Source organism: Macaca nemestrina, chromosome 10 (assembly GCF_043159975.1).
Source record: "Macaca nemestrina isolate mMacNem1 chromosome 10, mMacNem.hap1, whole genome shotgun sequence".
Taxonomy (NCBI): domain Eukaryota; kingdom Metazoa; phylum Chordata; class Mammalia; order Primates; family Cercopithecidae; genus Macaca; species Macaca nemestrina.
In genome coordinates this window covers 57,798,408-57,826,060 of record NC_092134.1, presented here as the reverse complement: position 1 = coordinate 57,826,060, position 27,653 = coordinate 57,798,408, and the positions used below count along the sequence as shown (strand labels likewise).

Genomic DNA, 27,653 nt, shown 5'->3' with positions numbered 1-27,653 from the left:
GGAGTAATTCCAACATGTCATTATTTTACAGAAGAATAAATGATTTTGGCTGAATATCATTTTTAAATAAAAGATAAAATCTTCTCTCATGTTCATTAACAAAGTGTCCATCTCGTTAAAATAAAACTAATGGGTGCTTTTTAAAATTCTCATTTCCACAATTAATACAGTTAAGACCCCCAAGAATACTGATCTGATTTTACTATTCAAAATTCTTTCTTTTTATATTGTGAATCATCTGTCCACATGCCAGTTACCACAAGAACAGTCCTTGATCAAAGAATTGTGCAGTCATACAAGATATAAACATGTAAACAGAGTATTATATTTTGACATGTTTGAGCTACATTTCCAAAGGATGATGTGTGACAAACTACCACAATGCAGTACCATTCAGCCTTAGCTACAAAGTAGGGAGTGGCAGAAGAAATAGTGTGAGGCCAGGGCCTTATATTCCATGCTAACAATTTCAAACTTTATTTGGAAGACGATTGAAAGCCATTGAACAGTTTTAAGCAAGGAAGTGACTATATAGTCATATTTCATTTTAGGTGGATGATAAATCTGAAGGGCTGAATCGAGGGATAGGGATACCAGTTAGGAGGCTATTTCAATATTCTAAGGAAGAATCAGTACAGATAATGGGTTGTCACAATAGAAATGGAGGTATAGGAAACAGAACTGAGAAATATTTAGGAAGTAAATCATTAGGGCTTAGAGACTATGAGATTTATCAAAGAATATGAGGGGAAAAAAGAAGTTTCAGGTGACTCCAAGACTTCTGGCTTCAGTGATGTAGTGCATAGTGGTGCCATTAAATGAGATGAGGAAGACAGAAAAAGAAGCAGACATGAGAAAATTTATAAGTTTTTAAGTGCTTTCAGGAACAAGATATATAAGCACGGTGCTTAGGTGAGCAGGCAGGGCTACAGAATGAGATTTTTTTTTTTTTTTACATCATTAATATATAGATCATGGTTAACTAAACTCTAGTTAGCATCCATGTTTGAGGAGCAAATGGATGAGGAGATTAAAGTGAACTGTCAAGAGTGGGAGGAGAGTCCTATAAGCCAAAAGGGCAGAATTTCAGTATGAAAATGTATGGAGTTGTGTGTGTGTGTGTGTATGTGTTTTATTGCTAATGGTGGTCCCATTTAGATACTTCTAAGGTAATTCTATTCACTATCTTCACTCTTTATAAGAATTCACCATCCATAGCAGAAACTTTTATATGAAAATGCAAGTATTAAAAGTAAACAAAACTGAAATTCCAAAATGTAACAGTTAAGGGAGTAGGGGGGAGCTAAAGAGTGTATCAAGGATGACTTTGATGCAATATTTCTGGTGTTTCTTACGAGACAGCATATTTTTCAAGATACTAGCCATCTTGCCCATGAATGCAAAACACCACTAAGTAAATATAATTCTAGACAAGAATGAGAGTTTCACAGTTCATTTTTCTATTGGCCAGCAGGGTGCTGCCACTGTTGTTAACAGTCATTGTTAATGGAAGAACTAAAAAGCTCTTTTTGAAGAGACAGACATCCCTTTATGCCAAAGTAACTAACTAAAATCCCTGCTATTACGCAAATTAAAAACCAGGGGACAAATTTTAATTAAAAACATTTATAGCAAGTGGAATAACAGCTGCCAGTTTCTCTCACCACTCGTGAATGTGTTTTGCAGCTGGCTATAATTCTCTCTTGTTTCAATGAGCTTAACCAATAATAACAGCTGTTCACTAAACAGGGGACATTTTATTAGTACCCATTTGATATGTAGTAACTGCTTAAGAAATCTTTAATATGAACGATTTTTAAGAGAATCACACCGTGACTTGATGAATCATTGTCTAAAGAACTTTTTTGTTTCTCTAAATGAGTAAAACATTCCTTTGACCTCTAAAGCATCTCCATCTTCCATAAGGCTCAAACAAGTCTATGAATTTCTTAGTCTAGTCATATAAAAGTCTAAGAACATTTTAGATCACATTAAGCAAAACTAGGGGAAAAAATGTAACAGGAAAGGGAATTGGGAGGAGCTAAAGAGTATATACAAGGATGACTGATGCAGAATTTTTAAGAGAGCATATTCCTCAAGATACTAGCAATCTTGTTCATGAATGCAAAACACCACTCAGTCAGGGCCTAATCACAGCTTTTGTTTGTTTATTTGGTTTGCTGTTTACTAAGTTCTCGGTGTTTGTCTAGGAAAACATTCTGTTCTAGTTCATGAAAAACAGAAATGTCAGACAAGAAGTCAATGAAATGAACTGAAGTTGCTTAAACCAATGACACACATGATGACAAAACATTTAGTAAATCTATGACGTATGTTAAGAGAGCAAACTGATGACTCATTTGAAGGGGATTCACAGTAGACTCTGAGACTCAGAGCTTATTGAATGAAGGCAACATTGCCGTTACATACTCAGGTGGAGTAAAACAGATCTGATTAGCATAGCTTAATAATGGAAGGAAAAAAATGTTTTCTTAAGAAAAAATATAAGATAGGTTATTAGAGCAAATCTTAACAGAATTCATAATCTTGCTACTAGAGGAGACAGCAAGAAAAAGTGCAATAGAAATGTCATCCTTATACACAGATCCAAGGTACCATATATGGGACACGCTCATGATTTTCAATGTTTTCAGGATTCTTTTGGAATATGCCTTTCTAAAGATATTCCCAGCTTCCACATATTAGAGAGTTATATGGAATTAAACTAGATACCAAAGGTCAACTGGATCCCTAGTTTTATTACCTAAATGTTGTATGCATTAAATTTTTTACTGGAAGCATTTATTGAGTCATTTTAAAAAAGATGACATTAAAAAGAAGTAATTTTTGGCTGGGCACAGTGGTTCATACCTGTAATCCCAGTACTTTGGGAGGCCAAAGTGGGTGGATTGCCTGAGCTCAAGAGTTCAAGACCAGTCTGGACAACATGGTGAAACTCCGTCTCTACTAAAAATACAACAAAAAATTAGTCAGGAGAGGTAGCACATGCTTGTTGTCCCAGCTACTCAGAAGGCTGAGGTGGGAGGATCATTTAAGCCTGGGCAGTAGAGGTTGCAGTGAGCCAAGATCACACCACTGCACTCCAACTCTTCATATTTAAGTATGATGCTGCTGAGCAATCCTTTTTAAAACAACATGAAACAGACTGAAATTGTACATGAGGATTAGAGAGAGCCAACCAGAAGCAGGAGCAGGAGACTGGATACTGGACGTGGAAACCTGAGTTTGATAGCACACATTTCTTCCGACTGCCCATAGCAGCACAAGTTTTGAAATACTTAATTGCAAAAAAATCAGATTAAATTTATAGTTAAAGGTCCTTCTCTTTACCAGACTGTTTTGAGTCAAGAAGGAAAGAAATGGCTTTTTTGTTTGTTTGTTTCTTTTGAGATGGAGTTTTGCTCTTGTTGCCCAGGCTGGAGTGCAATGGCACCATCACAGCTCACTGCAACCTCCGCCTCCAGTGTTCAAGCGATTTTCCTGCCTCAGCCTCCCGAGTAGCTGGGATTACAGGCATGCGCCACCACATCAGGCTAATTTTGTATTTTTAGTAGAGACGGAGTTTCTCCATGTTGGTCAGGCTGGTCTCGAACTCCCGACCTCAGGTGATCCGCCCACCTCAGCCTCCCAAGTGCTGGGATTACAGGCATAAGCCACTGTGCCCAGTCCATTTTTATATTTACATTAAAGTGAAGAAGCTCTACACAACTTTAAGGGATTTTCCTGATCTGACTTTCTTCTAAAACTTTGAGTGCCTCCATCTGAGTTGCTGCACTGCATTTATATGGAAGGCATAAAAATAGACAGGAAGCCAAATTTACATTTTCTATAGGCCAGAGAACTTCATTTTAAAATAGAAGAGAATTGTCAGGACATAGGAATGAAGTCAGAGAAATCATAAAGGAGAGAAGCATCTGACGTGTGTGTGTATGGTAGGTGAAGGTAGAAAGACAAAATTAAAGGGAATTAGAGTGAGACTTTGTAACAATGGGATGCTTTTGTTACAATCTTTCTCTTTTATGCTTCAAACAACTAACTTATTTGAAGCAATTTGAGTTTATCTATTTTAGTGCAAAGCAAAAAAATACAAATATGGGGACTTTGAAATGGCAACTTAAGCAGAAATGAGAGGAAAATCCTTCATTCTTTCTACTCCTTTTCACTGGACATCCCCATTGAGACTACTTACTGGCTGCTGTGTAATCCTCATGTTTATAAAAGGACACACTTATGAGTTTCTAGTCAGTTCAGAATAGAATAATGTCTGCAAAGCACAAGTGGTTATCCCTGCTCTAATTCCATAAGCACCAGGTATTATCAATTAAAGATGTTCCGCTCAATCTGCTGTGAAAAAAATTTACATGTTGGAAGCTGGCTAAATTTTGATTTATACCGGATTTACAGTTTTTTACATTTTCTTTCACAACCTGCTTTTCATGCTTGGATAAATTTTTATGAACATGATTTGCATCTTGATTCTTGAAGTTATGAACAAATCCTAGGACATGAATAAAAAGGGATATGGTAAGGCTATACATCTTCTGTTATCACACTAAAGTTGTATGACATGCTACCGTTGCATGTCCCTTTACCAGTTTATTTTCTTTTAAACCACTTTGGATCTGCATGACCTTGTGTTTACTTTTAATTCTACTGCATTTATCCTTTAAATGCATTTAGAAAATGCAGCCATACTTTTATTAAAAGAGTACTCATAGCCGTTCTGTAAAAATTAATGGCTCAGAGAGAAAGAAACAAGAAAAAAAAAGTGATCAGTTAGAAAGAAAGTTGCAAAGCATTCCTTTGTTTTCCTTACTTACTTCTAACTCATCCTTGTGGTACTTTCTGGATTGGTGGGGAGGGGTGGGTTGTAAGGATAAAGGATCTCAAGGAGCCTAAACTGAAAAGAACCTGTGGAACCGGAAAGGTAAGTCAGCTAGAAAGGAAGAGAATAGGTGTAACCAAATATAACTTGATGAATGTTAATTAGCTCTCTTACTTACACCCCAGTACTCTAATGTATTATAAAGCATTGAGTAGAAAAAAACCTGAAATTTCCATTTTTCCCCTGTTTACTAGAGATACATTATTTTACTCATTCAAACTAAAATTGAGACAAGCCTCAACTTCAAAAGTTTCTGAGTAAATTAGATATATTCAGTTGTTTATAAAGAAAGCCTATTGAATAGATATAAAATCACAAACTGGCTTATCAATCTTGGTCTTAGATTTGTTCTTTATGAATCTTTGTATAAGCAGAAAGAATCTTTTACTCTCTGGTAGGAAACATATCTTGCTTCACGTACTTTTAGAACACATTTGGAACCTTATATTATTTTTATTTGGTGATTGGCCAGAGGTTCAATTATCAACTTTGTTTCAAATATAACTTATTTAATTGTATGTTTCTTTTATCTTTTTAAATATTGGCAGTATTTAACAACCAGATCTCAATTAAAAAAAAAAAATGTAACAATTGCCTTCACAAGGCAGCACGAAGTGACTTCAGCATATCCCAGGGAGACCAGGAAAAAGAAAACAGGCATAAAAAGCCATGAGAATATTTAGACAAGGCAAACACAAAAACTCCTATGCTATGTGAGTCATGTATATAGTGGACCAATTTTATGTTCATTAATATTTATTGAGAACTTATTAATGCCAGGAAGCTCTTTGTGTAATTTCTTATTTCTTCTTCAAAATAATCTTATGAAGTTGAATCACTAGTAGCCCTTTTTAAGAGACAAAGAAACAGGCATAGAGAAGGAAAACAATTTTTCCAGTGAGAGGGCAAGGATTAATTCCAGTTTTATTTGACTCAAGAGCCCATGCTTTTAACAAAGGTATATATCAACTCCCCTCATGCCCTGATGAGAGACTTCACAGACCCTCAAAGTCACTCACAGCCCTGACTTAAAAGAGCAGTGGATTTGCTCCTCCAACAGGAAGGTCTAAATTAGCAAACATCATGTGGAATAAGGCAATTACAAAGATTGAAACAAGTGTCTTCATTTTGACCCTCTTCCATCTAAAGTCTAAGAAAGTGTGTACATACTCCTCAGATGACTACATCGTTTACTTTCATGTACTTATTTTCATCTGCACTTTCCAATTTTTGAATAAATAAATACAATTTAGTAAGATTAAATGCTTTTTTTCCCCCCATTTCCTAGGTTTCCAACAATTATTCTGGGAAGAGTGGGCTCAGTTCTCCCTCTGCTTGTCAGAATGATTAATTAGATTTAATTTCATGCTGTCTCCTCTGCTGTCTTTTCCCTCTCCCCAGTGACTAATAACTCTTTCACAAAGTCCAAACAAATGGCCTCTGTATCTAGTTTTTATTTTTGGAAGTTTTCCCCAGCCAAAATGCATAGAACCTCTTCACAGACAGCAGCTTAGAAATTCCTGGCTAGGATTCCTGCCCTTAACAGCCGCACTTGATACGGCTAGATGGCCCGTTGACTGATATCTTGGGTGGCATCATGCCAGCTCAAAAGTTGTCAAGCCATTTGAATCAAGAATCAGCACTAGGCAGTGATAAATACGGATGGGCAGCCTGCGGAGCAACTCTGCGAGGGGCCATATCTTCTTCAGGAAGTACACTTGTGCCAGCACTAAAGCATTAACACCACGTGGCTTTTTCTACACTTGACATCTGTGGACAGAGTGTGTGACAAAAGGAGGAAGAGAAGGAGGATGGAAAAGACAAGAGAGTTGGTAGGTGTGGCTAGCAAACCATAGAGAGGGAATCTGGTGCGGGCCCAGGAGTCCATTAGGAACCCTGCCTTACTGACTATTTATCACGCGATGTGAGCACGAACAGGTGCCTCATTTCAAGGCCAGGGCTTAAGCACAATTGAAGGAAGAGGTTGGAAATGAGCAAGTCAAATCTCTGTTTCTAGCCATGCTACATACCTTCAAAAAGGGGAAAAGAATCCATTACTCATTATGCCACGTGACTACCAGATGAAACCTTAGGGTGGGAAACAGCCCCTTTCCAAGACATAGACACAAAGAAATGAGTTTAAACATGTCATAAACCCAGATCACTGGCATCCTGAGTAGGTGAGAAGACACAGCTGTTTGGACAGTCCCAGACATCCAGACGAATTTGACATAGCTTTAATAAATTCATCAGTAAAATGAAGATATCTAGTAGTCTAAATATGTGTATAAGCATGGAAGGACTTCAGATTCAGGCTTTGTGGGACTGAAACACTGCCTTGTGGCTAATTTAAGGCTCACGAAGTTTAACAACTGGCCCAGTATCATTTTTCAGCTAATCCTCAATTTCCTCAACTGTAAACTGAGAATAAAACTAAAACATACCTCACAGTGTTGTGATTAGGCTCAAATGAGATGATTTGTACAAAGCACTTATTAAATGGTAAAGTCCATACAAATGTATCATTCAGCATTTTAGAGTAGCTCACTCCTTTGTAAACATGACTTACGATACTAATCTCTACCACTGATAATTTTTCAAAATCATATACAAAACACACCTTATAAATTATGACTCTAGTATTGGTACTACAATTGTTTTTAAATTGGTAATGTTTCAAAAGTAGTCATCTTGGGATACCATGTTTTCCATTTTTTTTTTTTTTCTAAACAAGATCTCACTCTGTTGCCCAGGCTGGAGTGCAGTGGTGCAATTACGGCTCCCTGTAGCCTTGACATCCTGGACTCAGGTGATCTTCCCACCTCAGTCTCACAAGTAGCTAAAACTACAGTCTTATACCACCGTGCCTGGCTAATTTTTATTTTGGGTAGAAACAGGGTCTCTCTATGTTGTCCAGCCTGGTCTCAAACTCCTGGGCTCAAGTAATCCTCTTGCCTCGGTCTCCCAAAGTGTTGGGATTACAGGCATGAGCCACCATGCCCAGCTGGGATACCATGTCTTCGGACTAACAAGAAAGTCCTTTCACTTCTTAAAAGTCATCCTGTTGAGTTACCTTTGGAATCTATTTACAAATTGAAGACAAAAATCAATGGTCATTTATGACCCAAAATAGCATCCACCTTATTTACCTGACAATACTTTGTATGCCTTTTGGCTCAGATCCAAAATCAAGTTTATACTCAAAGGAAGATATTTATATTATGCTTCATGGTTACAATTTCACATAACCTTACCATTTGTATCTACTTGCAATTCTTTAGACTAGGCTGGGTAGGTACAACAAAGCCTGGCTTATAAAGAACCTGAGGGAGACAGAGAAAGAGAGAGAGAGAGAGAGAGAGAGAGAGAGAGAGAGAGAATGAGCTTATACACTCTGATGCAAACTCTGATTGTTCTGTCTCCAAGGGGATTTCTTATCCCAGAGAGGAATTTTCCCCATTCCTTGGGTTGTTCTCCTATTCTATCAAATCCTCAAATCATTAAGTCAGTTCTAAAGTATGGTTGCAAAAAAATGCTTTGAACAATGGTAACACCATTAGCATGTGAATATAGTCTCCCAGAAGAGCCATATTCAAATTTCTGACATTTTCACAAGTGTAAGTTCTGATGTATTCATTTAAAAGTCTGTTCGAATTTGTATCTTAAAACAACCTTGTGTGTTATTTCTAAATATCTTATTTTCAAAAGAAACAGGCTCAGAAGGTTTAGGGACTAGAAATATTCATTGACATTGGTTCAATTGCCAAATCAGTATTATAGTAAGTCAGTATCAAATTATGAAGAATACACGACTAACTCAGAAGCATGGTGGAAAAAAAAAAAAAAGTCCCTATGTATATGGCATTATCAATGTAAGGTTATTTTCACATTTTGGATATATTTTTCAATCTTGAAAATTCATTCCATATTGATTATGTTTTTTCTTAACATGCCAGAATGAAATCCTAAAAACTCAATGTTACTTCTTCAGAGAAGCCTTTATTCTCTCTGTCCCTCGAGACTATAAATGGTTTCTTTCCACTAACACTTGGCTTGTAACTTTTTTTTTTTTTAACATTGGCACATTACTTTCTAGTTGTTTATTTGTATCAATCTCCAATTTATATACTACGAGTTCCTTGAGGGCAGGGGCCCCTACTGGTTCCTCTTTTCTAGCCCACAGCATGGTGCCCAGTACATAACAATATGTTCAATAAATGTTTGATGATTGAATACAGCAGAAAATTTAAATTATGAGACAGTGTAAAAAAATAAAAAGGAAAAGGAGTTTATAACATATAAACACATAGCCAGCCCAATCAAATGATTATCTATCTATTGTCTTCTCTTTATCTCTCAGAAAAGCGTCAGGCATTTTGATTCAGAAATTCTAAACAGCATGCAGCCATAGCCACCTCAGAAGGACCTGAGCTGAGGACACTGCCTGAGGATTATGGTTGTTAATAGAATTATTTTTAGTCCCTCTATTTAGTTGAATGCATTCCTTTGTGGGGAATTTAAAGTGCTTCATTCACATGTCTGCTTAATTGTCACAATCCTGTGGCTGTGTAGGGACAAGATTAGCACTGCATTTCATGAATGAGGAAGCTGGAGAAGGTTGATTCACTCAAGGCCACTCAGGTAGCTCTTAGGAAAGAGAAGATTGGAAATGCTTTTCTTGATGTTTCTGTTGTGTGGAACTGCCACTGATTTTAGCCTCAGAGTAATCAAAGCTTGACTGCCACTGAGAGATCCAAACATTCACAAACCTGAGAGTCTTGGTGGCTATACAATTCAAAACTGCCACAACCAAGAACATACTGAGTCAGATTCTTTTTACCTCCTAATATGTCAGGCCTGAAACTCAGTTTCTGTGAATTCCTTCCTTGGAACCAGCTACATAATTTTCGGGGCTCCGTGCAAAGTAAAACTGCATGCTCTTTGTTCAAAAAGTATTAAGAATTTTAGGAAGGATTCTGTAGAGCATTCAATGAAGAGTGCAGGGCATTTCTGAGGTTCCTCATTCAGGCAAGTAGCTTTTTTTCTTGCTATTCTACCATCGCCCAGATCTTCATCAAGTTTTACTTAACTATTACTCCTAATACCTTGTATCTTCTGTACTTGTTTTCAGTAACATTATTCAATGAACCCTCTATGCTGGCATTTGGGTGAAATTCCTAAAATAAAAATCTGTTGAGGTCATTGCCTTGTTAAAAATCTTTGGAAGATTGTTTCTTATCTCCTAGGTAAAGTAGAACTTGTTATGCTTCTCTTTCGGTTATTTATTGCCATATAAAAAAAAACACCCAAAACTCAGTAGCTTAAAACAGTCACTATGTATTTGCTCACAATTCTGGGTTTGGCAGTTGAAGAAGAGATCAGCTGAGATACTTTGTCCCTGCTCCCTGGGGTATTGCTGGGCTCACTTATGTATTTTGTGGTCAGGTGGCAGTTCACCTAGCTACTAGCTGGTCCCAGATGGCAGTTGACTAGGGCTTTCAGCTAGTGTGCCTCAGTTCCCCTCCGCATGGGCTTTCCAGCAAGCTGGCTGGGATCTTCTCGTAAGGCAGTTGGATTTTAAGATGGTAAAACTGAAAGCTGGAAATGCCTCTTGAGGCTTCAGCTCATAAATTGCACAATGTCACCTCCGCCACATTTTATTCGTCAAAACAGATCATAAGACCAGCCCAGATTCAAGATGTTGGAGAAATAGATTTTACCTCCTGAAGGAAGGAACAGCAACATTACATTGCAAAGAGGATGTCTACAGGGTTGTGAGAAATTTGTGGCTATATTTTCTAATACCTTAGTAACGCCTTACCGTGCGTTCTTCATGACCTATACTTCCAGACCTTTCCTTCTTTGTCTCCCATTACTCTCAAAACACAACATTGTTTTGGTAATTATTATGATAATGATAACAACAACAGATACAGACACTGATATTATCTTTGTGTCAGGCATCATAGCTCTTGTGCATGTATCATGGCATTTTATGCTCCAAATTCTCTATGATGCAAGTAAATGGATATTTTATCCCCATTTTAGAGATGAGGAAACTGAGACATTCAGGAGCTTACTAGGTCTCACAACAAAAAAGAACCTAAACTGGGATTCAAACTCAGGTATGCATGATTCTGACATTCATTAACATTGTACCATGCCACAGAGCTATACCAAAGTGTTACCCTTACTTAATGTGTACTCACATGCCTTTGTGACATTGACATGCTATTCCTTTCACCTGAAAAAGCCTATATCTGTCTCTTTCCTCGTCTTCCTTTTCTGTTTCATCTCCTTCTCCACACACAACAGAAAAGCACATACACAACTCTTTTTGAAAACGTTTCTGACTCCCCCAGGCAGAGTTAGTTGTCCCACTATGTGCAGATCTGCTTATCTGTTTCTTCTTGAGCATTTACCTTTTGACATAGAAATATTATCTTATTTTTCTTTTTCTTTTTTTTTTTTTTGAGGCTGGAGTGCAGTGGTGTGATCTCGGCTCACTTCACCTCCCAGGTTCAAGTGATTATTCTGCCTCAGCCTCTTGAGTAACTGGGATTACAGGTGCGTGCCACTACACCCAGCTAATTTTTGTATTTTTAGTAGACACAGGGTTTCACCATGTTGGTCAGGCTGGTCTCGAACTCCTGACCTTGTGATCCACCCACCTCGGTCTCCCAAAGTGTTGGGATTATAGGCGTGAGCCACTGCGCACAGCCTAAATACTGTCTTATTTTTCTATGCAACTCTCAGGATTAGTACAGTATTTACCTTATAGTCATTGTTTAATAAATGACTATTGAGTGGAACTTTTTAAAGCATGCTAACTTTGATAATAATTAAGATTATATTCAGGCTTGTTGATAATTTTTACTGAAATCAGCAATTGAAGTAGTAGAAATAGCCAAAACAATTGTCCATCAAGAGTTGAAGACAATCTTTTGCCTGTGCCAGTCGTATTAGGCCATTCATTCATTTATTCAATTATTCAGGCTTTTACAGGACATTGTGTACTTTGACAAGGCATTCCTGCATTCAGTCACTCATTAAGAAAATTAACAGATGTAAAAATGAATCAGCTTTTGTTTAAATGACATTGGATTTTCTATTTTGCTTTGTTTTGTTTTTGTAATCAATATAAACTACACTCTAGATTAGCTAACTTAACACCCATTCCCAACCCTGTTCTTTTCTTGATTACCTTCACTATGGAGGCTATAAATACCATATACTCACTTTCTCAGCCTCTCTTGCAGATGTGGGTAGTCATGTGCTACAGTCTTGTCAATGACGCATAATTTGAAATATGTTAGAAATTTTTTTGTGAAAATTTTATTTCCCTCTTTAAATAAAGACTAGACACTCATTTCCCTTTCTCCTTGCTGTGAGTACAGACATAGTGCCAGGAGTTATAGCGACTATCCTATAACTATGACAAACAACCATCATGCTATGCATGGCAAAGTATTAAGACAGAAAAAAACTAAATCCCCCATGACACAGTTGAGCTGCTGTATAAGCCTCCTGACGCTCTGCATACAGACTTTATACCAAGTGAAAAGGGAGAGCCCTATTTGTTTAAACCACGATTGGTCAAATTTTTTTCTTACTTGTAGCCAAATGGATCCCCACCTAAGGCACATACAGTTTGGCAATACAGTGTGGAAATTACCTAAAAGTTTGTGTGTGTTTGAGGGGAGGGGATTATTTTATTTAAACAACGACAGTGTAACATGAGTCTATAAGGGCGAAGATACTTTTTTTTTTTAAATTCACTGTAATATCTCCACAACTTAGAGTAGTAACTGGCACATAGTAAGCATTCAATAAATATTTGCTGGCTGAGTGAATAGTGTAAATGTATGAGGAGCTGCCTCTTGAATTGTGTATCCTAGCTTCACTTCTGCAAGATGCATTTTTAGCTGTACACCTTAAATGGCTCTCTGAAACCTAATGGCAACAAAAGTTTCAAGCAGCCTCAGAAGTCAACCACCACAAGAAGAAGCTTCAGGCATCCTCAGAAGAAGTCAACAACTTATAATAGCTTCTAAATTTGATGAAATACTATTCCCATTTTATTATAATATCACAAAGGTCAATTTAAGAGGATACCGGTGAAGGGATCTGAAATCACAGCTATAAATAGTGATGTTACATTTGACCTGGGTTCACCTGCTGCATGACTCCATGTGCACAAATCCCTCATGCTGTCTCTCAGACAGGATGTGATCTGGTAAGGAGGCTTCAGAAATGTAGTCATAACATTTGCAGTTTATTGCCTTCTCTCTATATTTTTCATCAGAGAGATGACAGAGGTTCATGAGGCAGAGAAGTGTTACTTGTTGAACTTCGGGCTTTATGTATGTACACGCAGGTATTTTACTACCTTTCGCATCCAACAACTCTTAGTAGATCAGAAGCACCAGGTGACATTTGAGTGAATTCTATACTTAAATAATTCATCATCATTTTCAGCACGTAATACGTCTTTGAGAAAATACTTGTCATGTGCACAATTAAATTATAAGCTGTCAGTGTAAAGAAAACTATACCAATGTTAATTTAAATAACTAGGATGAAGTTCACTATCCTGTCAACAACTCATTTGTCACCTTCTGAAAAAAATATTGTCAGAATCAATATTATTCCTCCTTATTAGAGATTTCTAATAAAAGGTTCATGATGATTCTTTAAATCTAGCCCTTTGCCCATCTTCATAACTACTTTTGCTCTATGGAAAACAATACTAGTTATGTGATTCAAAGCGGATTTTTCTTCTAGAATAGTCCTGCCTATAATGTCCAAGGAAGAGCAGTTACCTTCTCAAAAATCATCTGAACTAGTCCAACACTTTGCTTGAGGAAAGCTTGAAGTGTTAACCTGTTCTCACTTTGTTTTTTAAAAATAAAAACACATGTGGTAGTAAGAGTTTAGTTTCCATGAATGTGCTGCATGCTGGTCAGAAGACATGAAGTCCTCAGTTTTTTAAATAAGAATTAATATAACATTAGGAAGGCCTTTTAGTTCTCCATTTACCTTGGGAGCTCACTAGCTCTAATAAGTGCAATAATAAACTTTGACATTTCTCTAAATTGCGCCAGGATATTAGTTATGAGAAACATGTTTGGAGGTTATTTGCCTCATTTTCTCTTTCCTTTTGCTTTCCACTCAGTTATCCCCACCTTGCACATAGGTCTGTTTACCTAACTTTGGAGAATTTGTGCTTGGTTTGCTTCAGCAAAGAAGTATTTGGATTCCTCTGTTGATTTTTGACCCCCATTCTAACCTCAACCATCACCCTTCTCTAGCCCAAGGGAGACCTGAGCTTTGCTTTTAAGGGAAAGGACAATGAAAAGTCAACTCACAGGTCAGGGACAGGCAGTAATGAAACACCGGGATCAGGTGGCAGCAGCTTCAGCTCCTTTCACAGGACACCGAGCAAGAACGAAGACTCAAGGACACCATTCAGAGAAAAGCAGATGGTTTGTATCGAGGGCTTGGCTATGCTGAATCTCCCGTCAGCCACCGTAGTCTTGCAGAAACATTTCCAGCTACACAACTGGCCTCTTTCATGGAAGGACAGAACAGTTTATGGTAGAGATGCTCTGTAAACTATTTTTATAACCTTGAAGGACATTGGATATAATCTGTGAAGCAATGAAAGGTATGAGTGTTTTGCAGATTATCCCCCAACCTTAGCTTCCCATGAGTACCCCTTTTACAAGGCTGTGGTTTATGCTCCTTTGGGCATGGAGGTCGGGTCACTATTTTGGGAACTGACAACAATAACAGTCAACTTGACTGTGTTCATACTCTTGAGTGTATATAAGCAGCCACAAAATTTGGCTTCTTAATGTGAAATGACACCTGATATGAAACTGTCCCCTAAGGAGGCGTCAAACACAAAAATTCAGTGGAAGCTAGGAAGCACGGGTCCAGCTGAACGTGCACACTGAGCAAAGGCTTTTTCAAATGCAGTAAAAGGAACTCATACAAGTGAACTCTGTAATGAATGTAAATAGTCTACTATATGTTTTATTAGAAGAATGTCATTTGGGGCTTGAATGGTGGATAGAAAGTTTTCTAGAGGCCATGTCAAAAAAAATGCAAAAATATATAAAATAATTTCTCATGTTTATTTGGTGTTTGTGAAGATCCAGACACTATGTTAAATATTTTTCAAGCCTCATAGGTTCATAAAATAAATTATTTAAGGAAAGAAAGCACTATTATGATCTCCATTTTACCGTAAAGGAAACTGAAGCTTAGAAAGGCCAACTAACCAATGAATGCTTAACCCAGGTCTATCTGAATCTAGTTGCCTAAAATCTTACCCAACAGACATTGTTGAATATTTACCCATGATTTCAAAGCCAGGCATCATACTAAATGAAATTAAGAGATAATAACCTGGAAAATGTGGATAGCCAGAACCATTCCATTAAACAGCCAGTCAGAGCTGAGTTATACAAGGATTCAAAGAAATGTGTATGTGTGCTTCACACAGAAATTAATTTCAGAATAGCCAGTTTGTCAAAAATGATAGCACTTTTTTTTTTTTTTTTTTTTTTTTTATACTAGAGTCTTACCCTGTGGCCCAGTCTGGAGTGCAATGGCATGATCTCCGCTCACTGCAACCTCTGCCTCCTGGGTTCAAGCAATTCTCCTGCCTCAGCCTCTCAAGTAGCTGGGATTACAGGTGCCCGACACCACGCCAGGCTAATTTTTGTGTATTTTTAGTACAGATGGGGTTTCACCATGTTGGCCGGGGTGGTTCTCGAACTCCTGGCCTCAGATGATCCACCCACCTTAGCCTCCCACAGTGCTGGGATTATAGGCATGAGCCACCATGCCTGGCCAGTACTCTTTTTGAAATACTAATTTTTAAAAATAGATGAACTGTGCCCTCACCCGCCCCCCTTTTTTTTCCCTGCATTTTATCACAAGCTGATGGATCTATGCTGCACTACAAGCCCATTTCTTTCATCTACTCAGTGGTTTCTGATGACCTAACACTGTTAGGTAAAGGTGCATGTGTTGCCAGTAATTGTCCCACTAAGAATTACTTTAACTCATGTGGTTAGGAGTCAATACCTTCCCAGGAAAAGCACTGAGTGTGCTGGTGGAAGGCACGCACTTATCAAGCAGCAGTTCTTGAGCAGCAATGCTTGCTGTAAAAGTGCTAATATTTATTTTCCACACTAGAGGACAGTGCTTGAAAGAGTAACAGTCCTTACCTCCAAGGTTAGGCAGCACCAAGACTGGAACAATCAGCCCATTGTTAGCTCCCCTAACCCACGTGCAGAGCACATAAAGATTTTATTTCTTTGGCAGAAAAAAAGAGAAATAAGTATGTTTGCTGTAACATGTGGCAGAAATCAATGATGATGCTGTATTAACTTGCTGAGCACAGCAAAAGAGAAATGCCAGTAAAATTTACTAATCAGAATTGCCAAAGAATAAATGAAAGAAGACATCTTTATAAATGCAGGTGAAATCCTTTTACAATAAGCTCTTAAAGAAAGAATTTTTGTTGAAGCTGTGACCAAATGCTCAGAAAAATAATCTGTTGTTTTGGTTTGATTATCATTAGAATTTAGTGATTAAAAACTTATTTACATAAACATTTTGTTTTCTCTCATCAGTAGAATAGTCATACATGTTGTAGGGTACAAAACACAAGGCCCAAAACATATATGTGATGTTATTTGATGGTTAAGTTTTGCCCTTGGAAGCAGGAGATGAGTATTGGAGAGGGAGTGGTTAGTGGTGTTTGAAGATGGATTTAAATACTATAGAAACCCCTTTTGGTTTTACCTGCATGAATCTTCAAGCAAGAGTATCACTAACCACATAGAGTGTCAAAAGGGAGGCATTGTTTCCTTAAGCCATAATTAAAGACAGTCCCTGGCCTTGAACTTTACTTGAACAAGAACTATCGGGACCCTGAAGGATTAACTCAGCATTCATGCTTTTCAAAAGGCGCTGGTGCCAGTAAGGAAGAGGAGGAATATGATTTCACCGAAGGGCACCAAATCCAAGACTTCTCATTGTTCCTGGAGCCAGCCCCGGTGATTCACCAATCAGCCAGTGGAAGGGGCTCTGTTTTACTGAACTGAGGTGGGTGTAGTACCCTCTACTTCCCCATTCTCACATCTGACCCCTTTCTACTTCCACTGTTACCCTCATCTCCTGTTTATATTGATTGCCTACAGTGTCACAGAATTGAAAAATATTGGGGAGTCCAGCACAGTCCTGGGTACTACAGCAGATTACACCAATTTTAAATCTTTTCCCTGCCCTGAAGGATATATGGATACACTCCGTAATATAAAAGCTTACAGTCTAGTGGAGAAGATGCCCCCATACCCAATCAACCATCGCTCTGCTAGCGCGAGAACAGCCGTGTTTGAGCAGCGTTAGGTATTCACTACTATTCACTTCCTACTCCTGAGCTGAGGACACAGTCCTGGGAACCGTGACCCCAAGATTTCTTGTTTTTTTTTCTTTCTTTTTTTTTTTTGAGACGGAGTCACCCTCTGTCGCCCAGGCTGGAGTGCAGGGGCGCGATCTCGGCTCACTGCAAGCTCCGCCTCCCGGGTTCACGCCATTCTCCTGCCTCAGCCTCCCGAGTAGCTGGGACTACAGGCGCCCGCCACCCCACTATTTTTTTTATTTGTATTTTTAGTGGAGACGTGGTTTCACTATGTTGGCCAGACTGGTCTCAAACTCCTGACCTCGTGATTCACCCACCTCGGCCTCCCAAAGTGACTCCAAGATTTCTAACAAAAATCACCACAGTCTGGAATATCGAGAATTGTGTTCAGCCCTCTGTAGCTGCGTGACCCTCTCCGGCCCTGCCCGAGACAACTAACCACTCTGTACAACACAGTTTTCCTCTCTGCAGAATGAAATTACAGATGTAACCACATCACGGGATTAGTGTGTGGGTGGACAGGAAACAAGGGCGGGAACAACCCTGATGCCCGTCACAGAGCTCTTTCTGTTATGGATCCTTCATGAGCTCATAAACGTCACTAATTTCAAAGGAATAGGCTTTATTCAGCCTTCATTTGGGATGTACAAAATTTCGACCCCAGAGAGAGACCTGATTATTCACATTCCAAAGGATCTTCAACTTTAAAAGCCTAACGCAGGATTTTTTTTTTTTTTTTTTAATGAATTAGCTGGAGTCGTAGAATACTAGCTCTGGTTTAGATATTAGAGCTCTTTTGGGTAGTCTCCTGGTGCTCCACCTCCACATATAAATAAGGAAATAGCAATTGGGATGTTTTCCTTGGGCTAAAAGCAATTTTTTGGAAGAGCTGGTCTTAAAACCAAATCTTCTGATTCTCAGCCCAGTTGGTTGGTCAGCTGATAACTGCAAACACAAGATTAGAATCAGATATACATAATGATAAAGTGGCCTAAAACCATCACATTATTCAGTGAGATTTGCTTATTAAAGAAATCTACATTATACACCCATTCAGAAATATATTTATAAGAAATACTGAAGTACAAACAGCAAGAGTAACCAAAAATGTGTGCACAAATGCAACCAACATCAATATGCCATCACCAGCCAACCAGGTTATTTCTAGTCTTATCAAAATCAACACAGCAATAAAATGTCTCCTTGTTCTTCCAACCTCCTTATTAAAATGCATTAAATTTGTTTTTTCATATATAGAAAGATAAGGTTTATTAATTACAGGAACTGCTTATCAGCAAAATGTAAAATAGCAGGAGAGTCATTTGATGGTTTAGCTAAGAAGAAAAAGGGATAATGGGAAGAAAGAAATTCAGATGAAAGAAGTTGAAGGAAATGAATATTAAATTTATATTCATAAAGGATTTAATTTTTTAAATTGAAACATTTCCTACAAAGAATTCACATATTTTAAAAGAAAGTTGATTATGAAGTACACAAGTATGTATGTATGTAAATTGCCATTAAAATTAAAAGAATAAACTGTTGTATACTTTACTAGATCTTTTACAAATAAAAAGGATCACCTCACCTCCAGAATGGTCCTGGCAAGATTGCAGGTAGCTGGGGTCAGCAAAGGTGTGAGGGAGAGGAGATCTCAGCATCTACTCCAAATGCCTGGCTTGGATTCCTATATAACCTTGTTGATAACTGGAGTTTTGGGGAATCTTAGGTTTTAAGAACTTCATTTCACAGGTACTTAAAATTAATATCCTGTAAATAGAAGGTAGAGGATTATCTTCTCACCAGAAAGCAGAAAAATGCAGCAGTCAATTCTATCAACATAGCCTGTATTTGGAGCACGGCTTTTAAACAGGCAGCCAGCTCTCTGCTGTTGTGTTGTCTTGCCTGTCAATCAAAGTGCTTGGGAAATGGATTCTCAACGTTATGTGTCAGTCAATAACCTCAGTCTTGAAACAGAAGAACATAACAAGACTGGATTTATTTGCATTTAATTTCAATGAATTTACATGTCATGGTCACAGGTTTTAATTTCCTTCACAAAATAAATTAATGGAAGTCACTTGTAGAGTACTGATATGAACAAAGGTTTTCAGCCTAATTTATCTGAAATAAACATATAAATTTAGTAAATTTAAGCACAACCCCTAATTTAGAGGAACAGATAGACACTAGGTATTTGGGAGTCATTATTCTTTTTTATTTTAGTAAGAAGTAATTTTTTTTTTCTTTTTTGGAAATGGAGTCTTTTTTTTTTTTTTTTTGAAATGGAGTCTTGGCTGTCGCCTAGGTTGGAGTGGTGCAGTGGTGTGATCTCTGCTCACTGCAACTTCCCAGATTCAAGCAATTCTCATGCCTCATGAGTAGCTGTGATTACAAGCATCTGCCACCACGCCCAGCTCATTTGTGTATTTTTAGTAGAGACAGGGTTTCAACATGTTGGCCAGGCTGGTCTCAAACTCCTGACCTCAAGTGATCCGCCCACCCCGGCCTCCCAAAGCGCTGGGATTACAGGCGTGAGCCACCGCACCAGGTCAGTACGAAGTAGTATCTTTAATATTTGGTGTTGATGAAGGAGGAGTTTAAATTCACAAAGCCTTATGGGGAAGCAGCAGCTTTTGTAGAATATAATATTCTATTTATACGATCTATCAATCCACCTATCTATCTATCTTCTATTTATTGAGTAGTTTTCCAAAACCTTTTCAGATATAGAACACTTAAAAAAAAAAAAAAAAAAAAAAAACTCGTCTGAAAAGGTCAGATTAAAAACAAAGTGTTCTGGCTGTGTTTGGGGTGAAGCCCGTGCCCAGGCCCACTCTGCTGCATCCTCACTTGTGGGTTAAAAGGAGAGACGTGTGTCTGGGAAAGGGACAGTACTGGCTGAAGGAATTGCTGTGACCCCCTGGCAGCCGCCCTTGGCAATCTCAGGAGGAAATGCCTGCAAACCAGGCTGTGTAACAATAGCCAAACAGACTACTTCAGCCTTTGCCAACACCAGAAATAAAGAATTCATTATGACTAATTAATTAATAAAATATGCAATGCTTCCTTTAAGGCTGTCCTGACTGGAAACACTGCAACAAAATTGGAAAACACACTAAACCATGAGTCCCATGTGTTAAACATCCCCCAAATCATATCTGATAAATAAAAAAGAATACCTTCTAAGCCAGTGAAGGGTTGAATATTTCAGGAAGGATCCATTGTTAACCAGTTGAAAAGAAGATACCTCAATTATATTCCATACTGCAGTGGGAAGCATTTTAATTTGAATTTATTTTTAAAAAAACCTATTTTGGCTATGGTTCAATACTTGTATAGTTGGCCAAGTGCTGTTTAATCATGTATTTGAGTCAGTTGGTTGGGGACTGTAAGCTCTCAGAGGACGGGACTCAGCTGCTTAACTTCAGTCCTCTGCCAACTGCTCTATGTTGTCAGGTGCCTAGGGATGGCCTTGCAGCCAGAACTTTTTCTGTGACTTCCTTTTCCTCTTCATTCTCTCTCTGGTCCCCATTCAGACTTTTTAATAAGAGCAAACCACTTCCCTCTATAGAAAGATTCCATCTGCAGAACTTTCCCATTGAGCATCTGTCACGCATAACCAAAAATTTTATAAAATGCAGAGGATGTTTGACTTTGGCCAAAACCATTCCAAGAGACTTTGAAGTTATGGAGGCTCCACTAGTTGTACTCCACTAGAAAAGTCTGGTTTCTTTTTTAATGACACATTGAACCCTAAAACTAGCTCATCAGATCATTCAAATAGCCTGGCCAATTAGATGTTACAGTCCCAGTGACAACATTTTATAGTAAATGTCAGAAAAGATAGGTGGATAGATGAGTTATGATTCTCTATGACAAATGGAACGAGGTTGAGTATCTTCTTAAACATGGGCTCAACTTTCCTCTGAAACCTTTGCAAATGACATTTGATTGCCATCTAAATCAGAAACAATGATGTTACCAAATATCCATTCTTTAATTACTGCTTCATGCTAGGGAGTCCTTGTGCTTTCAAAAATCCCTTCCAGTTTCCAGGAAAAAGGATCATTCTTTGAACTTTACATGTCTCTTAGTAAATTTGAATCACAGCTTTGGTCCTAGACATTATCGCAGTTTTCAATTCTTTGTCAATCAAATCAACCCTAAATAAATTTCTCTTCTTACATGTATGTATTGGGAAGGATGGAGTAACAGATGGGGGAAGGCTACTGAAATAGAATGTCGCTTAATCTCAGATATCAGCATCCTTAAAGCTTCAAATGAGCACTTACTTGGAATAATTGGTAATCCATTGACTCATTCACTAATTCATTCCATAGATGTTTATTGTGTGTTTGAGATCTACCAGGCACTGGACCAGGTTTGGCTAATAATGAACATAACGCATCTCCTTTCCTCAAAGTTAGTGCTACAGACACAGAGATAAACAATAAGGACTGATCATGTGCAGACGACAAGGCACAGGATCCTGAGGGGAAACACAGAAGGGAGACCTAAAGCAGTCTTAGAGAGGAGGGCGGCACTGAGATGAGACAGCCTGGGGAAGGTGGGTGTGAGAGAGTAGCAAAAGGTGAGAAGGGAGAGAGAATCATGTACCAGGTTTTGAAGGGCTTTATGCATCAAAGTAATTTATCTGATCTTAATCTGTTTTTGCCTTTCTCAGACTTTGATATCCTGGTGTCCATATTGCAAAACCACAGGATAAACAAGAAATATCTTCCTGGAGCATTGTTTTTGCTAAGTGGTGAGTAATTTAAAATATTTATTACTAAAGAAGTAGAGTGCAAAATCTGCATACATTTGTAAGATAAATTATAAAACTCCTAAGATATTTTGTACTTGTGACAGGTAACTTCAGATCCCAGGCCTGCTCTCTCCTTTGCCATTGGGGAAATGCTTGTGGAAAAGTTTGCAAAGTGGATTGTAATGGGGAGCTACTTAAGAGTTTTAAGGAGACCAATGACAGGAGCCAGTTTGCAGTTTAGAAAGACTTCCGCCTGCTAGGCAGATAACAATCTAGAGAAGGGTGAGAGTGGAAGCAAGAATCTCTGCTCAGAGGCTATTGCAGTCACAGATACGAGAAATATACTGGCTTTAACTAGGGTGGCAGCAACAGGGATTTTAAAAAGTGATTTGCAAGACATTAAAGCAATAGCATCAATGAGAGTTTTTGATTCATTCATGTAATTAATAAACTTTTACAGGGTTTATAGGTAACAATGCCTATGTTCTAGGCATTGTTCTAGGTTCACAGTAGGGAATAACACAGAAAAGAACTCTACCTTCTCGAGGCTCATATTCTAGAGAAAAGAGACAGATGACACAAAGTAAACCAGCAATTAACCCAATAGTATAAATCAGTGATAAATGTCCCAGTGGAAATGAATTGAGCAATGTGATGATTCCGTGGGGAGCAGATAAGGTGGTCAGAAATGGGATTTGGAGAGTGAAAAGCGAACAAAGCAAACATGATGAGTGAATGACAGTGTGCTATACGGAGACATGGAACATAAGAAGAAAGGAATATTTGAGAGGGAATGAATGATACTGAGTTCAGTTTGGGAGATCCAGGAGAAGATGTCCATAAGAGAATTGCCTTGGAATCTGTGCTTAAAATATAAAGAGATAGATACATAGATAGATATATAGATATATAGATATAAAATACATGCTCACATACAAACACACAAGTACCACATGGAGTCACTTCAGAGATGGGGAAGTACTGAATCTAAAGATATGAAAACAGCAGCAATAGGAAATGAGGGCACAGCCCCAGAGACCTCTTGAGCAGGTGTGGGGTTGAGATGAACGATAATGTGCTTTCATTAGCTAACGAGCATCATCTTAGCTAATACATGCTATGTATGCAATAAATAGCACGTTCTCTGACATTCAGTAGATATAATCAATGGTTTGATGGTTTGATTTGGTACATGTTCTATTCTGCTTTTATTAGTGGAAATAACTCCAAGAGTGTGCATGGGGGAAGTCAGTGGAGCAGTTTGGGCTCTTTTTTGGAGTGTGCTCTACGCATGACTTCCACCCTGCCCACCTGAACTGAAAAAAAGGCACCTGCACAGTCCCTAAAGAGACTCCAAGCTATAATGAGGCCCATGCCCAGCAGCAGAGGGAAGCCATTAAGATAATGAGAGACTCTGGTGTTCTTCCTTGCAGGAGCCGCAGTTAGAGAATTTAAAACCCCAAATTTCAAGGATGTGTTACCACTGAAAAATTCCATTTTTTTTTCTTTCTAGACAATGTGAGACAATAAAACCCCAGTGTGAAAAAGGAGGAAGTTCAAGAAACCTTTTCTGGGAAGAAGTGGAGGAACAGTACATAAACAACCTTTTTTCTTTTTCACCCTGCAAGAGTCCTTCCACCACAGCTGAATGTCTTTCTTCAACTGCTATTGCTTAATAATCTTAGTATTTACATTGACCTTTCAGTTGGTCGTTTGGCTGGAGACAGTTTTCTGTGGGGCAGATTTAGCTAAGATCTGCCTGCTGGTTTATACTAAAATCCTGCATAATTATAAAAGCCACAGACCTCACTTTTGGAGTCTTCCAACATCAACATTGAAGAACACTCCATCTTCCAAAAAAAAACCAAACATGTTTCTGCATGAAAGGCCACTTTGAGCAAATGAAAGTATCTGACATGCAGCTCTAAATAGGTCTTTTCACGGGTTATCCCATTACAGTAAATGGAAATGAGTTATTCTTTCTTAGGCATGGGGTGATATGTTAAGAGTGGGTTTAAAAACCATAGGGTGCTGGCCAAAGCCTGAAAGACAGGCGTCTTAGGAGACTGTTGATCTGTTAATTGGCTACTCAGGGAACAGAACTAGAAAACAGGGTCTATTAAAAGACCATATTTAAAATAGATGACAGGCTTACTCAAAAGCCATATACCCGAATTGAATGTGGGAATGTGATTATCTTTGTGTTTTTGTATTTTTGTTATATGTTCACAGTGTTGCAGTGTCAGGAGATTCCTGGCACATGCCCCAACTCTGAGGCTGTTTCTATACTTGTCTAGGCTGCAGTGCCACAGACAGCAAAAACCTCCTAATTTTCTAAGTCTAGACAGGAGCGAATATCCAGTGACCAATATGTGTGATTATTTGTAGTTTCTTTCTAGGAACAAAAAAATCAGAGTTTATAAATATAATTTTATAATCGTACCTTTCCAAAACAGAGAACTGGATATAACTGTCAACTTTTTTCAGCGGCTCACACCTGTAATCCCAGCACTTTGGGAGGCCAAGGCGGGTGGATTACTGGAGGCCAGGAGTTTGAGACCAGCCTGTCCAACATGGTGAAACCCTGTCTCTACTAAAAATACACAAATTAGCCAGGTGTGGTGATGTGTGCCTGTAATCCCAGCTGCTCACAAGGCTGAGACAGGCAAACCACTTGAACCTGGGAGGCCACGTTTGCAGTAAGCCGAGATTGCGTCACTGCACTCCAGCCTGGACCACAGAGATGCCATCTCAAAAAAAGAAAAGGAAGAATGAATGAAATGAAAGCCAAGCAGATGAATAATTGAGGGTTACTCCATGTCAGTCTCACATTAGGCTGACATTTTTAAAACAGTTTTAATTTGATATTCAAAACAAATAAAAAGATAGGTAGCATTTCAAGTTTAAAGAGATGAGGAAATTGAAAAAAAAGGTCATTTGTCTAATGTCATTTGACAGAGGCAGGAAGAATATTCCAACTTGGGATCCTTGAATTCTAAAGACTTTTTGTTGTGTTTAGTTTTTGTATGTGTGTATGTATGACTCTTATTATGCCTCTCTATCCCCTTACAGAAGCCAGTGAAAGAATAAAATAAATAAATTCAAAGAAGACCTACAGTAAGAGAGACAGCGCTGTGTGCGCAGAGACAGCTGACCCTTCTCAGGGCAGAGAGAGGCCTACTGGTTGACTTTTTCTTGGTGAATTCATCAGTGTTTAGGTCCTTGTTCTCAATCTTGCAAGCTTAAAAATTTAAACGGGTCTATATTCCAAAGTTGGTCCGGTTAGATTATATTCTTCTCTTTCTCTCAAACATCAAAAAGATGTATATAAAAGCAGAAAAATCTTTAAATTTATACAATGAGAATTACAACAGCCAAGATGAATGGGCCATCACATTAACCTGACTAGCACATTCTCTTACCATCCACGTAAAGATAAGATTCACGGGATGCCACGTTATGATCAGAACATATGAGATTTTGTGTGTTATTTAAAAAAAAACACATACCTTATGAGACTCCAGTAGCCACCTACACAATTGGGAATTGATTACTAAGCTGACTATACCAAGATCTGAGTCAGTCTTGAATACCAAGATCTAAATTACCAATGTTTGCCTCTGGCGCTCCATTTCCAACAATGCCTCTCTAGCTAAATAATCTCTCTTTAATTTACTATGTTAGTAGAATTAATCAGGCTATTGACAATCCTTGAGGCCAGAAACCACTTTTGATATTTTTTAGGTTTCTTGAAATATATTTATGTTTAGTCATTACATGTTCACAGCTCAACCTTCAGAGAATAGCCTAAAGTTAGGATTAACTTTATCCATATCTAGCCCCTCTGACCCCACCTGGGGAGAAAAGAAAACATTAGAGGACTTCAGCTATACCTGGAACAAAAATATCCAATTTTCTTTGGGTTGACATAATCAATTGGAAAATAAACAAAAACTGAAATAATAGTAATTCTACATGCAAATGATACAATTCACTTGGCACAACTGTCCCTTAATCTGATGCCTAATTGAGAAAAATATCAGGCAGCTCATTTAGAGCATAAAACTATCATTCTGGAGAAAATTTTTCTCATGAGTAATTAAACAAAATTTAAATAAAAATGCTGCCACCAAGTAAATTTGTTAAATTGTGCTTTTACTGTATCAGGGCCTCAATTTAATTGTCATCTGTCTGTAAATACTAGAGAAGAATTTGCCATCAGTTTAAGAACATAATGACTGGCTGTTTTCCAGATATAATTACTCCAAAACAGGACAGCATTGTGTAGACTGCAAACACTTGCACAAAGGATATGGTTTATGTATGAGGTAACGTAAGGGCATGAAAGAGGAAAGACTACTTTTAAACCCATTACGAATATCAGGCAAAGATTGGGAAAAGACAGCGCCATTGAGTTAACGAAGGGTACATTCCAACATACAATTACAATCCCATTTACAAATAAAAGCATCCTTCAGTTGCAGACATCAAAGAAACCCATCAAATTTCAATCAGGCTTACATTATAAATATTGGAGAGGAAAGATGGATGAGGGATAATTACTTACAGCAGGTCACTACTTTTCTAGTGATGAAATAAGAATGTTAATAGAACCAAATATGCCTGTTTTTCAGTTCAGATAAAATGGAAGCAGTACATATTTACAGTGAATGAAATGGTGACTCAAGAACTGATCTTTCAGGTGGCATAGGCATCGGGCAGTGCAATTCAGGAGCAGGAAGAAGTTTCTCCCCCAAAACAATCCAGCCTTTATTCTCTGCCAGGGAAATTCCACCATGAAATTTCTCTATGACAGCTCTATTTCTATTCAAACTCAAAATATCATTGGGAATGAAGGAACAGTAAGCTGCTGCCAATTATTTACTTCTTACTAGGAAATAATTTCAACAACATTTATTTGACAAAAGTTTATTTATGTACCAGGCCCTCTAAAAGCTATTGGGAATATGATATGGAACTAACATAGACATGATTTCTTACCTCATGGATCTTAGATTCCAGTTGGGGAGACAGCCATTAGTCAAATAACCCCTAAATGGGTGTTTAATTACAGACTGAGAGAAGAGCTATGTAGAAGAGAAAGCTGGGCCTTAAAAAGTCTGTGACTTCATCTAGGCCGGGGTCTCAGAAAGTCCAATGAGGAAGTAATCGTTGAGCTGACTGTTGAAGGATGAACAAGAGACAGCTAGGTGAGGAGAAGGATGGAAACTCATTCTGAGCGAATTAACAGTATGCTCAATATCCGTAAAATGGAATGCTATTTAGTCATAAAAAGAAATGAAGTATCGATAAATGCTACAACATGAACATCACAAACACTGTGTTAAGTGAAAGAGAAACCAGGCACAAAAAGCCATGTATTGTATAAATCCATTTATATGAAATGTCCATAGAGATAGAGATAGAAAATCCATAGAGACAGAAGTCAGATGAATGGTTGCCAGGCCTGGGAGTAGGAGGGAATGACTAGTGACTGTTTAGTAGGTATGGATTTTCTTTGGGGATGATGAAATGCTCTG

The 27,653-nt window shown here is 38.1% G+C and overlaps 1 protein-coding gene and 1 long non-coding RNA gene across 20 annotated transcripts in view; one reads left to right on the top strand and one right to left on the bottom strand.

Moving 5' to 3' along the window:
* The window catches only part of LOC105473335 (KRR1 small subunit processome component homolog), a 443,099-nt gene that overhangs the window by 41,785 nt on the left and 373,661 nt on the right, over window positions 1-27,653 (bottom strand). The window contains exon 2 of one of the 19 annotated variants that reach the window (XM_071071426.1): window positions 18,934-19,115. The exons of the other annotated variants lie outside the window; for them this stretch is intronic. Coding sequence (XP_070927527.1) covers window positions 18,934-19,006 — 73 coding nt within the window. The 5' untranslated portion in view covers window positions 19,007-19,115. The remainder of the gene's footprint in view (window positions 1-18,933; window positions 19,116-27,653) is intronic. 19 annotated transcript variants of the gene reach the window in all.
* LOC105473334 (uncharacterized) lies at window positions 16,255-24,010 on the top strand. Its single transcript, XR_982182.3, has 4 exons — window positions 16,255-16,400; window positions 16,892-17,029; window positions 22,033-22,113; window positions 23,627-24,010. It is a non-coding gene; the product is annotated as an uncharacterized lncRNA (long non-coding RNA).